The 21,961-nt window shown below is 36.3% G+C and overlaps 1 protein-coding gene across 3 annotated transcripts in view; it reads left to right on the top strand.

The window, feature by feature from the left end:
- The window catches only part of LOC122805468 (cationic amino acid transporter 2-like), a 509,319-nt gene that overhangs the window by 314,374 nt on the left and 172,984 nt on the right, over positions 1–21,961 (top strand). For all 3 annotated transcript variants that reach the window (XM_044075647.1, XM_044075646.1, XM_044075648.1), the window contains 2 exons: positions 12,561–12,697; positions 15,439–15,661. In XM_044075647.1, the coding sequence (XP_043931582.1) occupies positions 12,561–12,697; positions 15,439–15,661 (360 nt within the window). The remainder of the gene's footprint in view (positions 1–12,560; positions 12,698–15,438; positions 15,662–21,961) is intronic.

Genomic DNA, 21,961 nt, shown 5'->3' with positions numbered 1-21,961 from the left:
CACAAACCAGCACAATCTCTTGGCCATCTACTGCTGTCCCACTCCTTAGCTAAACAGTGGAACTCTCTCCTCACACACCTATGAAACCTACCTAACCATACACATTTCAAATCTCAGCTACTGGCTTATCTTTTTTTCAAATGGGAATGCCCTTGCCATGGTCCAACTTAACCCCTCCCTCATTCCACCTTGCACTGACTCATCCAACTACCTCTACTATTACGTCATCCCACCCAAAACAATCCTTCCCCTACTAAAAACTATTTTTCTCTCTAATATCTATTGTACTATACTCTGCAATCTCAAATATACTATTACCCTCTCCATGCATAATATTTTCCTAACCTACTAATGGCTAGTAGCTATATATTTTGAAATGCTAAACCTACAAATGAGTTTATAAAAAAATATTCACTTTATGTAATGTTGAAATTTCTGTATTGAATTATGTCTTTTCATTTTTGTAACATTGTGACAAGCCAATTGCAAATATCATGGAGCTTATCTGTAAATGTTTAATTAGCTATATGAAATATGTCCTTTTGTAACATGTGAAATGTAACTTGCAATTATTCTGGAGCTTTTCTCCCTGGGTCTCCACTGAAAATGGGCTCTTCTTGGCCCAGTGGACTTCCCTGGCTATCAAACTTAAATAAATAAATAAATAAAGTAGAAGTGCTGAATGAAGTTCTTAAACAATCATGACAAACCTCAAGTATAGAAGACGCAGTGTCTGATTTTGATGAACGAATGCTGGAAAATGAGAATAATACTGAATTGAAACAAAACAACTTATTCCTGACATTTTCCTGTGGGATTCACTAAAGGCTTACTTAAATGGAAGAGTTGCAAGTTGGTATATTAGCAAAACAAGAGAATGGGACAAAAAACTGAATGCACTTCAGGCCAAAATAGATAAACTGAAGTTAAATCTAAAACCAAATGATACTATCAGTCTGTCAGAACCTAAAAAATCTAAATACAAAATACATTGAAATTCTAAATCATAAAGTTTCAATAAACCTGTAAAAACTTAAGCTTCAAGTCTATTCAGTAAACCCATTAAGCTTACATAAACTTGCCATTAGATCAAAGAAAATGAATAAACTAAATCATATCAAAGAAATGATAGTACATATAAATAATGAAAAAGAAAGAAGAATGGATATTAAAGGTATTCCTGTGAGCTTTAGAATATTTTATGAAAATATTAATAAAATAACAAATAACTTAGATGATGAAATAGCTGAAACTTTTCAAAGGGAACATATAGAAAATAAATTAACAAGCAAACAAATAAAAAATTGGTAGACCATTCACTTTAATAGAAATATAAGATCAAATAAAAAAGTAAAAAAATAATAAGGAGCCGGCTTAGATGGTCTTACAACAGAATTATATAAAATACTAGTAGATGATGCTGTTAGAATATTAGATAAGGCTAACAGAGAAATAAAAACAACTGCTGAAGATCCCCCATCATGGAATATTCCCTCATATCACCTATTTTAAAACAAGATAAGAATCCTACAAAGTGCTCATTGTACATACCCATTTGACTTTTAAATGTGGACTATAAGATGTTCATGTCCATTTTAGCCAACAGATTTAATTTACTAATACCTCAACAATTAGCAACGATCAAACATGTTTTTTTTAAATAGACAAGTACAGGATAATATAATAAAAATACATATACTAATACACCATGCAAATAAAAATAAAAAAGAACTTTCCATCATTAGTCTTGATGTAGATAAAGCTTTTGACTCAGTCAGTTGGCCTTATCTGTTTAAAACACTTGAAGTATATAACTTCTCAGCTGAGCTAATTGAATTAATTTCTGAGTTCTACAATAACATTTGTGCGTATGTTAAAATAGGCTTTTTTTTCCAATTCCTTAAAAATTACAAAACAGTACAAAACATCGTTGTCCATTATTACCTTTATTTTTTGCATTGGTAATAGAACTCTTTGCTAATAGTATTAGATCTAATAAGAACATTAATGGAATCATAATAAAAGATGATTTTGAACCAAAGATTCAACTCTTTGCTGAATATATTGTATTAACAATAGCAACTATAGAAATGTAGTAAAATTATTAGAACATATAAGTTGTATGAGACAGTTTGAAGAAGTTTTGAACTTAAAATGTAATCATAGTAAAACAAGTGCATTATTAATTAATAAGAAATTTAAAAAAAACATACAAAAATGTTGTAACCTCAGTTGGAACAGGTTGTTGACAACATTTTAAGTTTAGACACAAATTGGAATAAATTATTCTTTACTATGGAAGAACAATTAATGTTAATTAAAATGGTAATTCTCCCTCAAATATTATGTCATACAATCGCTGGTACTGTCTCAATCAAAAAAATTAATGAAGAAGATAAATAGCATTCTACGTAAATTTCTTTGGCATCTCAATAAACCAAGAGTTTATTTCAATTGGCACAGAAAAGGTTGGGATAATGGTGGACTAGAATTCCTGATATTCAATTGTATGCTACTTCTACAATTATAAAAGTTACTGCATTGTAGATAAATCCATCATGTGATTCAAAATGGAAACAAATACATCAAGAAATATTTTCAGTAAGTAATATATCACAACTAGTCATAAACAAGTAATCCCTAATAGTTTTATCTGGCAATTAAAAGATTTTTGCAGAAATGGAAATTTGTCTTCTACTAAAATTCCCTATATAAATAATATTCTTTCTTCTTTCTGGAAGTTCACATATTCTAGCCATTGTGCTGAAGACTTAATATTTTCTGTATTTCCAATTGCATATACAAAAACTCATAATTTCACAAAAATGATAGAATTGAAACAACAAAGTAACTTAATTTACTGACATCAATTCTTAAATGGTACTGAAATGTAAGGTCTAGATACAATCACAATTCTAAGAATTGTTTAATATTACACATATTTAGAGATTCTGTGACTACAGAGATAAATAAGATACTTAATCTAGATAAGAAATTGCTCCCCAAAATATTGGAATTCTTAACAAATATTAACAATAATAGAATGAAAAATAAATCATACTTTTCACAAATGTATAAAATTCTTATGTTAGATCTCCCATATTTAGATACTTCTTATTGGAATTATTCCTCAAAAATTAATAACGAAAATTTCACTGAAGAAAACAAGAAAATAATATTAAAGTCTACAGATAAAACTACATCCCCCTTATATTGAAAAATTTTTACTTGGAAATTCTTACACAGAACTTCTGTTACTCCTAACAAAATTACAATTATCCATACATCAAATAGAGTTAGATGCTGGAGATGTGATTCTGAAATAATAGCTGACTTGATGCATATGGTATAGGAATGTAAGCCCTTCTCCCCTTTTTGGAAAGAAATTAATAACTTAATTCAAGCTCTATGGTCAGATAGATGTAATATTTCCAACGCTTTGGTTTTATTTAATGCTCTGATTCCTGAGGTAATTCCAAAAATTCTAATACATCTTTTAGCAATAGCTAGAAAAATAATAACTGAAAACTGGAAATGTAAAGCAACCTCCTCTAGTATAAAATGTATTAGTATGGCAAAAATTGCTTGCTGTAGTGAATTACTTACTATAAAGATGAAAACTTCTAATATTGCACATTCGTATAAGTCTTGACTTAAACTTAAAGATTTGCTTGAAAATTATTAATTGTCATTGATTTATATAACTTTGATGTATTAATCAGGGGACCATATGTAAATAGTTGTCTGTTTTATAATAAATTTGTTTATTCATTGTTATGAAAAGTCTTTACAAAAAAAGAAATTGTCTTGAAAAGACATATACTAAAATGTACTTTTTTGCTTTGCACAGAATGAAAAACATAGTATTAGCACTGTGTCATAGTGTGTGTGTGTGTGTGTGTGTGTGTGTGTGTGTGTCTATGTGGTGTTTGTGTGTGTGTGTGTGTGTGTGTGTGTGTGTGTGTGTGTGTGTGTGTGTGTGTGTGTGTGTGTGTAGAACTGGTTTAAAAACATCAGTTTAACATAGGAATAATATCTCCCTTCATTTATAGAATTTGGTAACATTTGATTAAAAAATATATGATCTCCAGACATTTGAGCAGATTCCCCAATGATGTATAAAAGGCAAGATTCCTGGAAGAGTTTAAAATCAAATTAGATATGTTTTATTGCAATGACAAAATGCAAGTGTACTTAGTCTGGTCATAGACTCTTTAATGGTCTTTTTGGACCCTAAACCTTTGATGTTGTTGTAGTTTGCACCAGATATTCAGACTATCACTTCTGATCACATAAATGACTGGATGTTTATTCAAAACCTGAAATAACTGTTTTCAAATATTTTTTTACTGTCTATAATATATTTTAAATCATTACACTAGTTCACACACATATTTATTTAATATCTGTGATGACAATATTTTTATTTTATTTTACTTTCCTTTTGTTTATTTTGATTATGTTTATTTGGGTTTGTCCAACTAGGTTTAGTCAAAAACTTCTTTTCAGCAAATGCCTTGTTATAAAAGATCCAACATACTACACACATTTTAAGCAGGCATTCAGTAATACACATGGACAGACATTAAATAATATACTTTAACAACTGCACATACATTTGCTAATTTGATTACATTCAAATGAAATAAGAGTCAGCTATTACATTATAAAAGATGCTTATGCATTTGTAGATGTTGAACATTGAGTACTTAAAGAGGTGTATTAATGTGTTTCCGAGACAGATAATAGGTTATGTGATTAGTGCTTAAAAAGTCTGGTACATATTACATTATCGAACTTTTAAAAGTTCAAATGTCATATGGGCGACACCATATGATCAAACTTTTAAAAGTTCAAACATTTCAATGGAGATCTCCATACAGTGCATAATGGGAAGATTCCCCTTTCCTGCACTGTAGTGCGATCTCATAGTTGGTATATTTAAAGAGTAGGGGGTGGGGGGTGCATGTGGGCTTGCCCCCCTGCTTAAAATGGTCAGGTAGGTTTTTTTTCTGTTGTTTATTTTTTTTTTCCGCTTTTCAAACTTTTAAAAGTTTGATCATATGACTTTGATCATATGACATTCGAACTTTTAAAAGTTCGATAACGTAATATACACCCTAAAAATTCAAAAGAAATTGAAGTAAGGAAAAGAACTAGGCAAGGCAAAAAATGTTAATATTGTAGTGGAAAGGTGGGGTGTGAAGCAGGTTCAGAGATAATTTTATCTATCAATATATATATATATATATATATATATATATATATATATATATATATATATATACACACACACACACACACACACACACACACACACACACACACACACACACACATACATATATTATATATAGGTTTACATTAATTTACCCTAATTGCACTTGGTCGAGTGATCACATAATCGCAACACTTCAACAAAAAGTAAAAATGCTGAATTACAGTATGCCCGAAATAAATCCTTAATTTAGAACTTCCTGTGACGGACCCTCTTTACCAGGAACAGCAATCAAGGAGCCTCTATCCTCACCACTGACACTGGTGAGACACCATCACTGAAACAGGGATGAATTTACACAGTAATTTCAAATGCATCTCTCTGCATAAAGCACAATTTCCCCCAAGAGCAGTTCCAAGTGACTGACAGACCCACATCTGGGTAATTGATTTTCACACACACACATTTCTGGGAAAGGTTGGCACAGATTTATTAGCTGTGCCCCCTTATGCCCAGACAATAAGGTAATGATGCTGCCACCAACCAGTCACTGTCCTGCTCTTATAAGAGTATAAAATTATTCTGAGTAAAATTAATACTAACATAAATGGTATAGTATAACCCAAGCAGAAAGGCTTTTCAGAGTGGCCAAGGCATCATTAGAATAATCACAAGTACTCTCAAGATGTTATAAGTAATCTCTAAAGGATCATCCACCATAAAAGGTATAAAACATTTAATAATAAATAGTAAAATAGAAAACACGTACGTGCATTTTATTAAATAAAGATTTGGTTTTGGATCGGTGGCTTGCTGTGTGTGGTATTCATACATATAAAACATGTAATTATTAAATATTTAAGTGCAATAAACAGATTTTCAATCACGGGAGAAATAAAAATAACACATTTGGACAGATTCAAGCAGATGCAGAAATGCAATACTTATTTAATCTCACTGTAATTCCAGACTGCCTAAAAAATTGTTCCCTATCTAACTTAATTAATACAGCAAGGCAAGATTAGATGCTGAGTTGCTTACTTCCACAAGGCAAGGTGATGTTCTTCCCAGTTACCTGAACTGACTGTGATAACTGTCATAGATTTTTATATCAGGTTCTAAAGTAAACAAAACAAGCTGATATGTGAGTTCCATCCCCTCAGTGCTGGTTATAGAATGACATCACATTTGATCACATGACTCTGTTAGAGAACAGACTCAGAGCTTTTCTAAGATCTGCTGCAGTATTTCAAAATTATAGAATTATTTGTTTAAATATAAGCATTTAATCACTTATAATAACACTGTTGATACATTTTTAACATAAGCATTTGTACAAGTCAGTGTAACAGTCAAATGACAGAAAATTATTTACAAAACTAGCTACAAATCTCCAGCTAACTATACTGGCATATGTTACACATGCATTGCCCTATTCTCCCTGGCACAGATGGCAATACCTCACTTTGTCACATCTCTCCCCCCTTTGAAGACTCAAGATAATTTTTCATGTGACCCTGGAAAAATGTTGTTTGAGAGAAATGGGCCTGTCTGGGAACACATCAACCTATACCCTGTCTTGTAAGTCCATTTGCACTGGCATTGTTGTAATCTGAACTGACTAACACAGGGGGTTCTCCCAAAGCTCCTTTAAAATTTTTGGAATGCCTCTTCACAAGCTGGGGCCCACAGTACCTTATCTGGCATGTTTTTCCTTGTCAAGTCTGTGAGGGGAGTAGCTATTGCATTATAATTATGAAGGAACTTTCTACAGTGCCCTCATCTTTTTCTGGTAACAGGGCATTTCACGCCTGAATAGCTTCCACTTTGGCAGGTTCTGTCCTAGTCTTACCAATCCCCACTCTATATCCTAGGTAAGAAACCTACGCTATATCCACCTGAAACTTACTGAGCTTAATGGTCAAGTCTGCATTTTGCAGTCTGCCCAGGACCTCCCTGACATGCTGAGGCTTCTTTATGTTAACATAGTACAAGTTGTGTCCTTGCCTCTTCCCTAGCAGGTTTATCATGTAATTGATATTACTGACCCTCTTTACCACTTCACAGGGTTCTTCCCAAGCTGCCTGCAGCTTATTGTGTCTGACAAGAATGAGCACCATAACCTGTTATCCCACAGCATAATCTCAGGCTTGAGCATTCCTGTTATACCAGACCTTTTTCTGCTGTTGGGCTTTTGCCAGGTTCTCCTGGGCCAAGCCCATGAGCTCCCTAAGCATTGTCCTGAGTTTCAAGACATATGCCCTAACAGACTCTTTGTGAGATTCACACTCACCCTACCACTCATCATGAATCAAATCTAAAGGCCCCTCACTCTATGCGCATACAGCAACTTAAATGGTGAAAAACCTGTAGATTCCTGGGGTACCTCTCTGTATGCAAACTGTAGATGGAGCAAATATTTGTCCCACTCTCTCTCTCTTAAACTGGTCTGCAAATGCCTGTAGCATGGTCTTTAGTGTAGAGTTAGTCTGAGGATGGTAGGGGTGGTCTTTAGGTGGTTTACCCCACAACACTTCCACAGACAAGTCAGCAGGTCTGACATAAAATTGGTACCTCTATCAGTTAATATATACTATGCTCTATCTTATACTAAAGACCATGCTACAGGCATTTGCAGACCAGTTTAGGACAGAGTGGGACAAATATTTGCCAAATCTACTGTTCTGTTTGCATACAGAGAGGTGCCCCAGGAATCCACAGGTTTTTTACCCTTTGAGTTGTTCTATGGGCATAAGGTGAGGGGGCCTTTAGATCTGAATCATGATGAGTGGGAGAGTGAGTGTGAATCCCACAAGGAGTCTGTTGTGGCATATGTCCCAAACCTCAGGACAAGGCTTAGGGAACTCATGGACTTGGCCCAGGAGAACCTGGCAGCAGCCCAACAGCAGAAAAAGGTTTGATTTGCCAGGAAGGCTTGAGCCCAAGATTATGCTGGGGACAACAGGTTGTTATGCTTATTCTTGTCAGACACAATAAGCTGTAGGCAGCTTGAGAGGGAACCCTTCGAAGTGGTAAGGAAGGTCAGTATTGTTAATTACATGGTGAACTTTCTAGAATGGAGGCAAGGGCAAAATTGTACTATGCTAATATAATGAAGCTTCAGCATGTCAGGGAGGTCCTGGGCAGACTGCAAAGGGCAGAGTTGACCATTAAACCCAGTAAGTGTCAAGTGGCTATGGCAGAGGTCTCTTACCTGGAACATAGAGTGGGGAGTGGTAAGATTAGGCCAGAACCTGCTATAGTGGAAGCTATTCAGGGTGTGGCCTGCCCCTGTTACCAAAGAGCATGGGAAGGCATTCCTAGGGACAGTGGGGTACTGTAGAAAGTTTATTTCCAGTTATAGTACAATAGCTGCTCCCCTTACATACCTGGCAAGGAAAAACAGGCCAGATAAGGTAGTGTGGACCCCAACCTGCAAGCAGGCATTCCAAAAGCTTAAAGGGGCTTTGGGAGGGCCCCCTGTATTAGTCAGTACAAATGCAGATGGATTCTCAAGACAGGGTATAGGTTAATGTGTTCCCAGATAGGTCCCCGTCTCTCAAACAACATTTTTCCAGGGTCACTTGAAAAACTAGCCTGAGTTTTCAAAGGGAGGAAGGGATGTGATGTTGTGAGGTGTTGGCAGCTGTGCCAGTGGAAGTGGAACGGTGCATGTGTGGCATGTGGCAGCATAGCTGGGTGAAGTTTTGTGGATAGTCTTGTGTCATTTGGCTGTCACATTGCTTTGTGCATATGTTTGTATTAAACATTTTTTTGTAAAAGTTGCTTATGTTAAAGAAATACTGCAATAGAATCTTAACAGAGTTCAGAATGTGAACTGTGCCAGAGTCAGGTGACTTGATGTGATGTAATTCTATAACCAGCTGAAGGATGGAACTCTGGCAGCAGCAGTTTGTTTTTGTTTTTCTTTGGAATCTGATATATAAAAAGATCTATGTCAGTAATCACAGGTCAGTTGTTAGTTGTACAGTTCAATGAGTGGAGAATCTCATATTGCCTTGTGGAAGTGAGCATCTCAGCAGTACCTCTTGCCTTGCGATATTAAGTGAGTTAAGTAGAGGCAGTTTCTCTTTAGTTTAGTTAGGAAAAGTAATGTGAGATTAGTTTAGTATTATTTCTTTTTCTGCATGTGAGCTGTTATCCTGCTGTGTTATTTTATATTTCCTATGACTGATAACTCTTGATGTTTATTTAACTAAATATTCAGCATTTTCTTGTTTTCTATTTTTATTGTCCATTATTAAATATTTTTATACCTTTTCATTATGGCTGGTCTTTTAGTAAATACTTTTAATATCTTGAGAGTGCCTGTGCTTATTTCAGAATCACTGTGACCACTCTGAAAAGTCTTACTGCTTCTGTCACACTCTACCAATCATATCAGTATTAATTTGACACAGTATAATTAGTTACCCCTTGTAAGAGCCTTAGAGTATTTGGTTAGTAGCAGCTACCTTGTAATCTACAGACAGGGGACACAGCTGGTGAATCTGTGTCAGCCTTTCCCAGGTGTGTGTGTGTGTGTGTGTGTGTGTGTGTGTGTGTGTGTGTGTGTGTGTGTGTGTGTGTGTGTGTGTGTGTGTGTTTGTGACAAATCAGATATTCAAGTGTGCATGCCAGATACATGGAACTGGGACACATTGCTTCAAGGTGGGTCTTGTCTGGGATGTGGAGAGATAGATAGTACAGTCTCAGTGGAAGGTGTTCCCTATGTGCTCTTGGGGGAAACTGTGTTTGATGCAGAGAGCTGCATTTGGAAATTCTGTGTAAATCCATTCCAGTTTACTGACTGCCTCTTACTGGTGTCAGTGGTGAGGATCGGGACTACTTGATTAATGGCTGTGGGTAAACTGTGGCTGTCAAAATACATTTTTAACATAAGCATTTGTACAAGTCAAGGTGATAGTCAAATGACAGAAAATTATTTACAAAACTATCTACAAAAGTCTAGTGAACTATGATAGCATATGTTACATGTGCACTGCCCTATTCTCCCTAGCATGGATGGCAATAACTCACATCGTCACACTCCCTACTGCTTTGAACCTAGGACTCAACTGTTAACATGGGTTGAGAAGGGGAGAGATTTGTCAGTCAGACATATTGGTATTTGGCATTTTCAACATTCATATTTCAGACTTCGTGCAAAGAGGATCCAACTGAGTGCAATTCAGGTAAATAAATGTAAACCTTTATAGAGAGAGAGAGAGAGAGAAAGAGAGAGAGAGAGAGAGAGCTGGAGAGAGAGAGAGATCATAAGATTTATATTAAAAGTATAGAGGTGTGGATGAGAAGTGTCACAAAATAATGAATGTAGTTGGAAGATGCTATTAAAACTGTTGAGGCATTAGTAAAGACTGGTTGTGGGGTATAGGATTATGAATGAAGAGAAATGGTTTACCAATATGGCAAGCTTAAAATAACATTGGCATTTACCCTGGAGATGTACAGGAGTACATCAATTGATTTAATTAGTGAAGTTTAAATTGTGTTTTAAATGAGTTTGCATTCTGAGTGGATTTCATTTGTAGTGGGTTGAGGTTTCATCATTTAGCTACTCTGTTTGAGTATACAGTGAGTCACCTGCAGTATTAATTCATTAAGTTGTTAAGGGCTGGGCAGTTTTCTGGCTTACAGAGAAGTCTGTGTAGATAGATGATGTGGTAGGTCTAACCAGTTTAATTCTCTGAGGGCTAGGCAGTTGTGTGTTCTGTTATACTTTACAGCAAATTTGGCTATTTTATTATAACATTGGTCAAATATGGACATTTGTGAGACGTGGAGTTCAGTGAAGTTTGAGTCAGTATAGAGGAGAGACGGCAATAAGAATGCAGAGGTTATGTGTCTTCACTATATCAGTCAGGTAGTTTTTTACTCTTTATAATGTACCTAGGTTTTGATGATATTTTTAACTATGTTTGATACATGGTGAACAAAGTTTAACTGGTAATCTATGATGATACCCAGTAATTTTGTGTGGTTTACTTGGTCTATCCGCATATTGTTGGCAGAGATGATAGTGAATAATATTGTTTTGATAGAGATGTATTATGGGCTGAAGAGCAGTAATTCAGTTTTGAAGGACTTAGAAATAGTTATGACTTATTTAGCCATGTTTCAATCAATAAAAAGGATTTTATATAAGGCCTTAGAGTTTAGAGAGAGAGTTGGCAAAACAGATTAGGGTCAAGTCATCAGCATATTGAACTAGGCTAGTATTTTTTATGGCAGTGTATAGGTCATTGATGAATACGTTGAAAAATATAGGGCCTAATATAGATCCTTGTGGGCACCGATACTTAGATTTTTCTTATATTTTTGATAGGGGAGTTAAAAATGGCAATTGGCCTATAGTTTGAAAGATCTGCACTAATTCCACCTTTCTGCAATGGAATAAATAAATATTTTTTCCATAGTGAGGGGATTTTATTTTCAGATATGGATTAATTTATCAGAACTGAAACTGGATATGCAACAGCCTCAGCTTGTATTTTAAAGCTTCACCAGAAAGGTTGTTAGTTGTAGTAGGCTTTAATCTTTTTGAGGTATTTTGTAATAGTATGTGTAGGAACTGGTTGGAAGGAGAAATGATAAAGAAGGTTATTTGATTGAGTAGGGACTTTAATAGCTTGATTAGTTGCATGACTAGTTAACAAATGTATTATCTGTATGAATTAGATATTGAAATGGTTGGCAATGGTATAATTTTGGTTCTGTGTGTTTGGTGATGGCTGTGTAACTTGTTCTGGATTTAACAGATTGTTGATTGAGGCTCAGAACTGTTTTGAATTATTAGTGTCAATATTATATATAAATAGAGATATATTATTGGATATTTATCACTTTCTGATAAATAAATGGACATGTAATGACAGTAAAACATTCTCTGGATGTACAAGTGCTGCAGCACAGTGTGTCCCTTTGGCTGATTTGAATTGTCATAACCAAATAAATTGCTTTTTATTATTCAGAAACTACAATTCTTTATAGGAAAAGGCAGAAATCCAAGATGTCAAGAACACTATAAATAACACTTGTTGCTATGAATAGAAATGTGAGTTGGTGCTTTTTCTTCCTTTTGATGGTTACTACCAGAGTATGAAATCCATTGTACATAATTATTTAATTGTAGCACTCATGCAGAATCATATTTGTTATTCTATATGACTTTTTCCTGACCAAGGTCTGAAGCTTTTTTTTTAATTGTTAGAGAGATGTTTAAAAATTTATGTTTGCCAGCTGTTGTAAGCTGAGAAGTATATATGGATATATAACTCAGAAATGTATCAACTTTATTATGCTCATCTTCTTTTTTCATTAGAAACCTGTCCTCGATAGGGAACTTGACAAGTGCATTTGGTGTTGGTGGTTTCTTGCCCTATGGATTTGAAGGAACGCTGGCTGGAGCAGCAACTTGCTTCTATGCATTTGTAGGATTTGACTGCATTGCTACCACAGGTAATTAGTTCTCAGCTGACAGATGATGATAACCAACTGACATCTGTGCAATGCTTTAATAATGCTTAGAGAATGGTCAACTTATACTTTGCCACTCTGACTGTAGAACAAACGTTCTCCAGCAGGGTGTTAATGTACATGTAATGCCCACAGAAAAATGAGTCTGAGACTTTACAGCAGCATATTAAGGTGCCATGAATCTTAGACTGTATGGAAGCTAACCACAGCCATTATTTTTCACTTGCTAAGCAGTGTTTTTGCTATTTACTGAGGGTAAAATTAAAACAAACAAAGAAAGTTAACAAAAAGTAGAAAAGTGTCTGTGTATGCATACATGAATGTGAGAGTGAGATCAATTGAACTATTTTTTTACACTCACTAAGTAGTGCTTTTGCTGTTTAGTGAGTGTAAAATAAAAAAAAAGTAAAAAAAAACAAAGGAAATAAAAAAGTGTGTATGTGTACGTGTGTGTTTCTGTCTATGTGTGTGAGTGTATGCATTGTATGCAATTGGTAATTTCTTATTTCTCTCTCCAGAATAACCATTGCCTCATGTCTGACTGATGCATTCTAGAATTCGTTCATGGTTCATATACTATCATGTCAACAGGAAGCATAGCATATCTCAGTCATTCTGTTAAAAAAAATCTTCATCTCTTTTTTGAACATTTGACTCGTATCTTTAGATTTTGTATTTTTTTCTAATATTTTTAATGCTTTAAGGAGCTCTGTGGAATCCCTTGAAATATGCAGAGATTTCAGTCATGTCATACCTTCTTCAGGAATATACACAGTAACATTGTGTACTCATTTTTAATTGTCTTATCATGAGCAATACAAGTCATTTTTTGCCCTCATATCTGTCTTCTCTTCATCTTTTCAGAATGTAGTCTCCAGAACTGCACATAATACTACAGATGGGTCTTATTAGCTGCCTATATACAGGGATAATAACTTTGTTTCAGGTGGTGGTGTCTCTTGTTATGCATGGTAGTTCAACAGCTGCTTCATTTGCAGCTTTGTTGTACTGTTCCTAACACTTGGATTACAAGAACTTTTCTTAATACCCCTTCTCTTTTCTCACTTAGTGCTTCACAGTGAAAGATGGAAGAGTACCATAGCTCTACTCCTGCATAACAGAAGTCCCTGTGAACTATAGACTAATTTGTTTAACCTGTTAATGAGGAAGGTTAAGGAAAAACCTTGTTAAAAAGACTGGACACCTGGTGGGTAAAAGAAAATACATATAGTAGCCAGCATGGAATGACATCTAAAATATCTTGCAAATTTGATCTAAGCCAGGTTTACACATGGGAGTCTCAGGAGGTTTACAGAATAAGTCTAATGGCAAATATGATAATGGACACATCAAAAACCACTCCAAAGCCTCAAAAATAAGTGAAACAAAAAATACATTAAATAATATCACTGTGATGGAACACGAAAACAAGGACACCACCGAGACATGCAAAATAAAATTGAATTCCAATTAATTAAATTGTATTTCGCATGTCTCTTGGTGTCCTTATTTTCGTGTTCCATCACAGTGATATTATTTAAAGATGATACTGGATATCAGAATTGTATTCAAGAATATCCACTCATATTGGATCCACATTTTTTATGAACGTTCCTGTTTGAAACAGTTTTGGGATAATATTGAAGTTTTTTTAAGCATTATTTACAGATAATGTTTCTCTAACTAAATCAATAATATTCTTTAATGTAAATGAAGGTTTTGTAATGAGCAATGCCAACTCATACCTCTTATGGACAATACTAGCAATTGCTAGAAAGTGTATAACAAGAAAATGGAAGTCCACCACCTCTCCAACTATGGAATATTTTCTGACCCTCCTCAAGAAGTGATTTCCAGATAAACCAAAATGAAAGAAATGAGAATAAATCCGAGAAATTCTGTTAATAATCCTTGGATAAAGGTTTCTTTTCTCATTGAAACTTTTCGTAAAAACTAACTCTTTCTGAATTATCTAATGTTTATTATGCAAACTTTTTGCTATTGTTTTAATTCCGCCCCTCTGTAAATAATAAATATATATTTAGAGTGTGTCTTTTCCATTGTTCTTTTTTGTTCAAAAATTGTATCCATGATGTTCATATTATTGCTAAAATTATCATTTTCTTACTTCAGTAAAAAATATTTGATAAAAATAGAATATCCACTCATTGGAGGAAGTTTTTTGAAAACAATGCAGATGTGGAAAAAAGTGGGTGGAGAAATAGCTGGAGGATATGACACGGGCAAGAATGGTTAGATAAAAAATAAATCAGAAAGACAGTCCTGGGCCAGTTGTCTTCAATGCATACTTATCAGAAACGTAAAGCGTGTGTGTGTGTGTGTGTGTGTGTGTGTGTGTGTGTGTGTGTGTGTGTGTGTGTGTGTGCACTTTTTATGACATATTTTTGAGAAACGGATGAATCTCTGGATGCCTGAGTGAGTGTTGTCATGTAAGAATTTTGCTTTTTTATTTGAACCGAATTAACAATTGTTGTTATACAGTTTTAGATCGGAACATAATTCCTACATGTTTACGTTGTGCAAGTACTGACTAATGCTTACTTAGGTTTGCAAAGATAAGCAGAAGCTTTCTGAAGAATCAAGAAAAGGGGAGATACTTATAAATAACCATTAAAATGAAATCATGGAACAAATGGGTGTATTCCATTTCAGGGCTTAATGTTCGGCTTGTCTTTTGATGAGACTGTGTTTTTTTCCTACAGGTGAAGAGGTGAAGAACCCTCAGAAATCTATACCTTTAGGTATTGTTGTATCTCTTCTGATATGTTTTGTGGCATACTTTGGAGTCTCTGCTGCTTTAACTTTGATGATGCCTTATTATCTTTTGGATGCTAAAAGTCCACTGCCCGTAGCTTTCAAATATGTGGGATGGAGTGCTGCAAAATATGCTGTTGCCATTGGATCTCTTTGTGCTTTATCTACTAGGTAAGACAAATCCTTAAGCATAGCATAGAAATTACATAATAAGTACATAATAATATTGACCTTTTGTATGATTTTTGTAACTGTATTTTTGGTGACAGATTATGCAGTTTGTTTTTGAATACCTATTTGCAGTTATGCTTCCTTGTGTCCCTATCAGTAGTAACTGCTGAACCTACTGCCTGTCCCTATCAGTATTAAACGCTGAACCTGCTGCCTGTACAACTTGCGTGTCTTGCATACTAACACCACAAGCTGTCCACTGGCTTAGAATATTGAAAGCCCATTGCAAAAGCATTCATTTATAATATCCAATGTTTAGTACAGATTGCACTCATTATTTCAGATGCTGCATATACTGCCCATCCACTATTAATAAAATCATAACTTTGATAAAGTAGGTATAATAGCCACCACTTCTACTGTCTTACTGTTATTCTGTTATGTAATGACAACAAGGTTATACAATCATGGATGAGTTTAAAAATACTTCTTTTCACTGCAATTCACTTTCCTTCTATTTTCCTTAGAGTCACAGTGCAAATAGATTAAGCAGGGCAGGCCAAACTTTCCTTTCTCCATCCATACTTCCAGCTCATCCTACAGGAACCCCAAGCTTTTCCAAAACAAATGAGAACAATAATTCCTCTAGAGTTCCCTGCATGTACTAAGGAGCTTTCCTCATTGGACTTTGCCCAGGACAAGTGCAATAGGAGATATATGTAAGCATCATGATTTTTTTCTGAATCCGCTTATCTGGCTTATCCTGATCTAAACAGTCTGAGAAATATTTTAGTCTCTTTAACATCTCCAAATTCTTAATCTGCTATGGAGGATAATCCCAGTTAGCCCCCATCTGCAACTTCATTGATATCATGATCACCTGCAGTTTCTGGCTAAATATCAGACTGGGGATGAATTGACTTGTCCCTCTTACCAGAACAGATCAGCTTAGGGACTTATATAACTGCTACCAAAATCTAGTTACACTCAAACCATGTGATTCAGAAAGGACTACTGTCACTGGTAAGCCCTACCATTGATATTTTATTCTTAGTGGTAGCCCTTTCCAATTCATAGACAGTCTTATCACAGTGACTCTGTGTTATCTGTAGAATCAACGGTGGGCTCTCCTCACAGCTTACTGCAGATGTTAATAAGGCATTCTGGGGGAGTGGCATATGATAATTACTTGTATGTTCTCCCTCAGAAATGCCTATGATTAATGATTTATTCAGCAGATTTGCTAGCCATGTTAATTAACTTGACCAAAAGTTAATTTTCATCCATGACTTTCAATGGAAGAGACTGTTACAGGAAAGTGTCAGGGAGTTTACTGGAGAGTTGCTGGTGGGGTGGTGTGGGGGCATGTATTGCAATATGTGTGAATGTCTGTATGAGTGGTGTTGGGTGTGTGTGTGTGTGTGTGTGTGTGTGTGTGTGTGTGTGTGTGTGTGTGTGTGTGTGTGTGTGTGTGTGTGTGTGTGAATGTCATCGCATGGGTTGTTTGTGCTTGATATATAGTGAGTGTCTGTGTGAAATTTCTGTAAGTGTGCATGGGGGGGGGGCTTCCATACCTCTCATTTCCCATTAGACTAAAGAGCACCAGCTATAATACAGACAGATCATTAAACACCAGGGCACGTATTAAATATTACTTTAACTTACTTGAAAAAGTAAATAGAACAACATGTTTGGTGCAATCTAGGGATTCGAAGTATGAAACTCTAATCTCTGGCATGACTGACTGCACCTGTTCTTTACAGGGGCACAATGAATATAAGAGGCAATCTAGTGTCTTTTCTGTTAAATCAGGAACAGTTGAGAGATATGGAGGTGTGTGTGTGTGTCTGTGTGTGTCTGTGTGTGTGCATATTTGAATCTATGCTTTTGATTGGGGGAGTGAATGAAGGGGATGTGGGCTGGCAGCAGTGATTACCACAGAAAATTGCATTTTATAACTTGGGGTAATCACAGTGTGATTCAGAGACATGCAAATTAGCTGATAATTAGTTCTTTTCCCATTGTAGCTAATGTGCCTTTGAATCACTGTTTTTTATGATTGAGTTAAGTGGTTCTTTTTACCACAACACTTACCACTCCTGGCTGGGTTCTTTCTGAATCTTTGTCCAAGTCTCACTGGCTATACTAACAAATAATACCCTAAACTCCTGTACTACAAGCAGCATCCATTCACTTCCACCTGAAGAGAGCATTTCAGTGTTTTTGAGTCTGCAGAATTATCTGTAATTTGGAGTTGCTGATTCTCATGCAATGTGCTTTACACTCAACTGTGAACTGTTTGAGTGCATATTAAGGTTATGATCGTTTGTGGTCAAAATACAATACTGTCTGCAAATGGCAGTGATACCACCAGCTGGTCTCCATACCAGATGCTCACCTAACCTCAGCGACATCTTGATATCTGATTATCTAAAGAAAATTATGAATAAGGGTCATTACAGGATAAACCTTGATGAAGTCCAAATCTCACTTTGATGGGATACAGCGTAATGCCATGAATGCAGGCATCTCCCACTGCAGTTATATTAGAATTGGTTAGCTTTCAGCTGCAGGCCCTGTACCTCATACTTCTATAAGAATGTCCATTCTGACGTAGTCATAAGCCTTTTGAAGTCCACAAAACATTTCAACACAGGATCCCATATCTCTGCCAAACAACTTCATAGTCTCAAGCAATCTGTTAACTGATTCATAACCTGGACAAAGCCTGCAGTTTCCACCTGCACCTAAGCTTCAACTACTGGTAGTCACATCTCCAGTACTCCTAAGCAGGCTTCTCTAGAAAAGTTGCCTTTCTTATAGATAGTGATCACCAACCTAATTTTCCAGTCTAGGAGTTCTGTCCTCATCTTCCTACAATAATGAAAGTGGTGTATTAACCATTCTACCTCAACAATATCTAAAACAGTGAGAGGCTGTTACCCATACTTGCTGGTCTGACTGAGATGGGTAGTGTGAGACAAAGTAAGAACTGTCTTATGCAATCTGATGATCACCTATTACTCAAACAATATAATGCAGTACGTAAGAAACGTATAATTTTAATGTCACTGGAGGCTGAACACTGACACACTGTCACAACTGATGCAAGGATTGTTAGCAGGTCACCCCACATCACACCGCCACACTATTCACACAAAACACATAGTCCATCTTATGCTGCCGAGATTCTAAAGCTCATCTTACCCAAACCACAAAGACCTCTAAAACAAGACAAGGACATTAAGTGCCCTCAGCATCAGGTAGAGACTACCACCTCATGTAGTAATGACGGACACATTATCTCAGATGTCAAACCCATAAGGCAGGCATCCACCCAACTAAATTTATTTATTTTATTATTTATTTATTTTATTTTACATTTGTTGACCGGGATAGTCCGACTGGATACATGTCCATTTTCAGCGGAGTCCCGGGGAGAAAAGCTCCAACAGGGTTAATCAAGGTACATAAAGACATATAGCATTGTATTCAGAGTGAGAAGATTATCACAAAGGAGGTACAAATGATAACATTACATTACATTCAGGTTAATTCACACTTAGTTGACTAATACAGAAATTGCCTACTTGTAGGAATTGCTCATGTGAAAGTTAGTCAGGGTTTGTACATGGGCAGAGCCAATGTGATTTATAGTGGATTTTTAGTTCTTTTTTGAATAGTGCTAGTGATTGTAAGGACGTAAGCTTATGGGGAAGAGAATTCCATACCTTGCCAATAATATTGGAGTACAGTGAATCACCGCCTAGGTTATGGGACTTGCAAGTTTGTATTAAGAGTTTGTTAGATGAGCGTAGAGAGCTTAGGTTGGAGTAAGGGGTTAGGATGTTCTTTAGTGCAGGGGTGTTATCTGGATATTTCAGGATTTTAAAGGCTTCTTTGAGTTGGTATTCCAGTAGAAGATTAGGGAGTTCTGGCCAGTCAAGTTTTTTCAGGCTGATGCAATGATGTGTTCTATAGGGTAGGGCAGTGATGAATCTAGCAATGTGATTATAAGAAGTGGAAAGACGATCGAGGTCAGACTTGTTGAGGTTCATAAAGATTGGGGAGGCGTATAGTAGGGTGGATAGGAGGTGCGAACGGGCAGTAGCTAACCTAGCGGCTGGAGTTAGGAGGGTTTTTAACCTGTATAAAGAACCTAGTTTTTTGTTAACCATTTTAATAGTTTGGTTGATGTGGGTGTCAAACCGTAGTTTATTGTCGATGATTACTCCTAAAAGTTTAGCGTTGGTAGTAGGAGAAATAATGGTACCATTGTTAGATTGAATGGTAAAGTGTATGAAAGGTGTTGGGTTGGTTGGGTGGAAAAGAAGAAGTTGGGTTTTTTTTGGGTTTAAGATGAGTTGATGGTTAGTTAGCCAATTTTCAACTTTGGTAAAGCAGTGTTGGGTGGTTATTAGAAGGTTGTCAAGGATAGGATTAGAACAGATGAGAGTTGAGTCATCTGCATATTGGATACGGGTGGCTTCGGGGATAACTGAATGGAGGTCATTTATAAAAATTGAGAACAGAAGAGGACCTAGGATGGACCCTTGGGAATGCGCCTATACTGTTCGGTAATAGACAGGAGAGTTTGTTCTGCCACATAACTGCCTGTTGTCTACCTGCGAGGTAGGCCTGAAACCAGTTTAGGACTTGGGTGTCTAGATGTAAGGTAGATAAGGTTTTGAGAAGTAACTGGTGGTTTACCATGTCGAAAGCTTTCGACATATCTAGAAAGAGAGCTGAGGAGATATTTTTGTTATTCCGGTTATGGTTAATTTTCTCTGTGAAAGAGAGGAGGGCAGTAGTCGTGCTATGGTAGGGTCTAAATCCATGCTGACAATCAGTTAGTAGCTTGTTTTGGGTGAGATAGGACATGAGTTGGTTATGCACACACTTTTCCATGATTTTGGCAAGTGGTGATAGTATAGCAATTGGTCTATAGTTAGAGAGTTCGTGGATGTTCCTCCTTTATGAAGAGGTATGACGTCGATATTTTCCAGATTGCTGGGATAGTGGACTCGGTAATGGTTCTGTTAATTAATATTGAAATGGGTGCAGCTATGACATCTGCAGCAATTTGCAGGTATTCTGCAGGTAGGAGGTCTGCTGAGAGGGTAGTTGGTTTTAGTTTTTTCAAACAGGATCGGATGAAGGCAGTGGATATGGGTTGGAGGTTAAAGGATAGTGCAGAGTTAGGTGTCGTATTGTTAGGTGTGGTAGAGGGGGTAGGTAGTTGGTTAGCTAGTAACTGAATTGTTTCGGTGAAGAAGGTATTAAAGTTGTTAGCTATTTCTTCTTGGTTTTTATCAGATAGAGTTTCTGGGGTAGGAGTGGAGGATTTATCTGGTTGGAGAAGTTTGTTCAGTCCTGCCCAGAATTTTTGAGGGTTCTTTTGGTTTTTGTTTTGTAGGTGGTGAAAGTAGTTTTTCTTATCTTGGGTGGTGGCCTTTTTGGTTTCATTCCTCATTTGCTGGAAGATGATCCGGTCTAGTGGTAACTTGGTAGTTCGCCATTTGTTCCATGCTTTGTCCCTATTAATTAATTTGGTTTTGGTTTCTGTGGTTAGCCAGGGTGCTATGTGAGTTTTGATTCTGGATACCCTTTTGGGAGCATGAGAGTCAAGTAGGGTAAGGAATGTTTCATTAAAATGTAAAATATTATAGTCATGGGCGACTCCATAGTTAGGCAAACTGATGCTCTACTCACCAAGCTGAAATAAGGAAAGGGTGAAGGTCAGTAGCTTGTCTGATGCCAGGATTCGTAAGATCACACAAGCACACAAGTCCCTGAAAAGCATTCTGACTCTGTCATAGTGCATGTGGGTATAAATAACCTGAGACATACCACCCTGGACTATAGGAAGAGAGACGTGATGGAGCTTTCGGACTGAGTGACCCAGGAAGGTATGAGCGTCGCACTAAGCAACATTTTACCTTCTCTAAGGATGATACCTCAACACAAGCAAAAAATAATTGACTTCAATAATTGGCTTAGCATTTGGTGTCATTCGAAGGGTGTACAATATCTGTCTGTCTGAGAGGACATGGTCAACAAACCACACTGCTTTGCCTGGAATGGTCTACACCTCTCCCTTCTAGGCTTTTGTATATTGACTAAAACAGTATCCACCCCCATAGTGCCTTTTTGGGCAGTGCCAACCAGATCAACCTACCAACTTAATAAAGCAAACTAAGGATAATATAAAGGCATTACTGATAAATGCTAGTAGCTTAAACAAAAAAACTCCATTCAGTGAAAGCTCTCCTCACTTTGGAGAGCATATACATCTGTGTA

Source organism: Protopterus annectens, chromosome 6.part1 (assembly GCF_019279795.1).
Source record: "Protopterus annectens isolate FY-2018-M chromosome 6.part1, PAN1.0, whole genome shotgun sequence".
Taxonomy (NCBI): domain Eukaryota; kingdom Metazoa; phylum Chordata; order Ceratodontiformes; family Protopteridae; genus Protopterus; species Protopterus annectens.
This window is presented reverse-complemented; position numbering and strand designations above follow the sequence as displayed.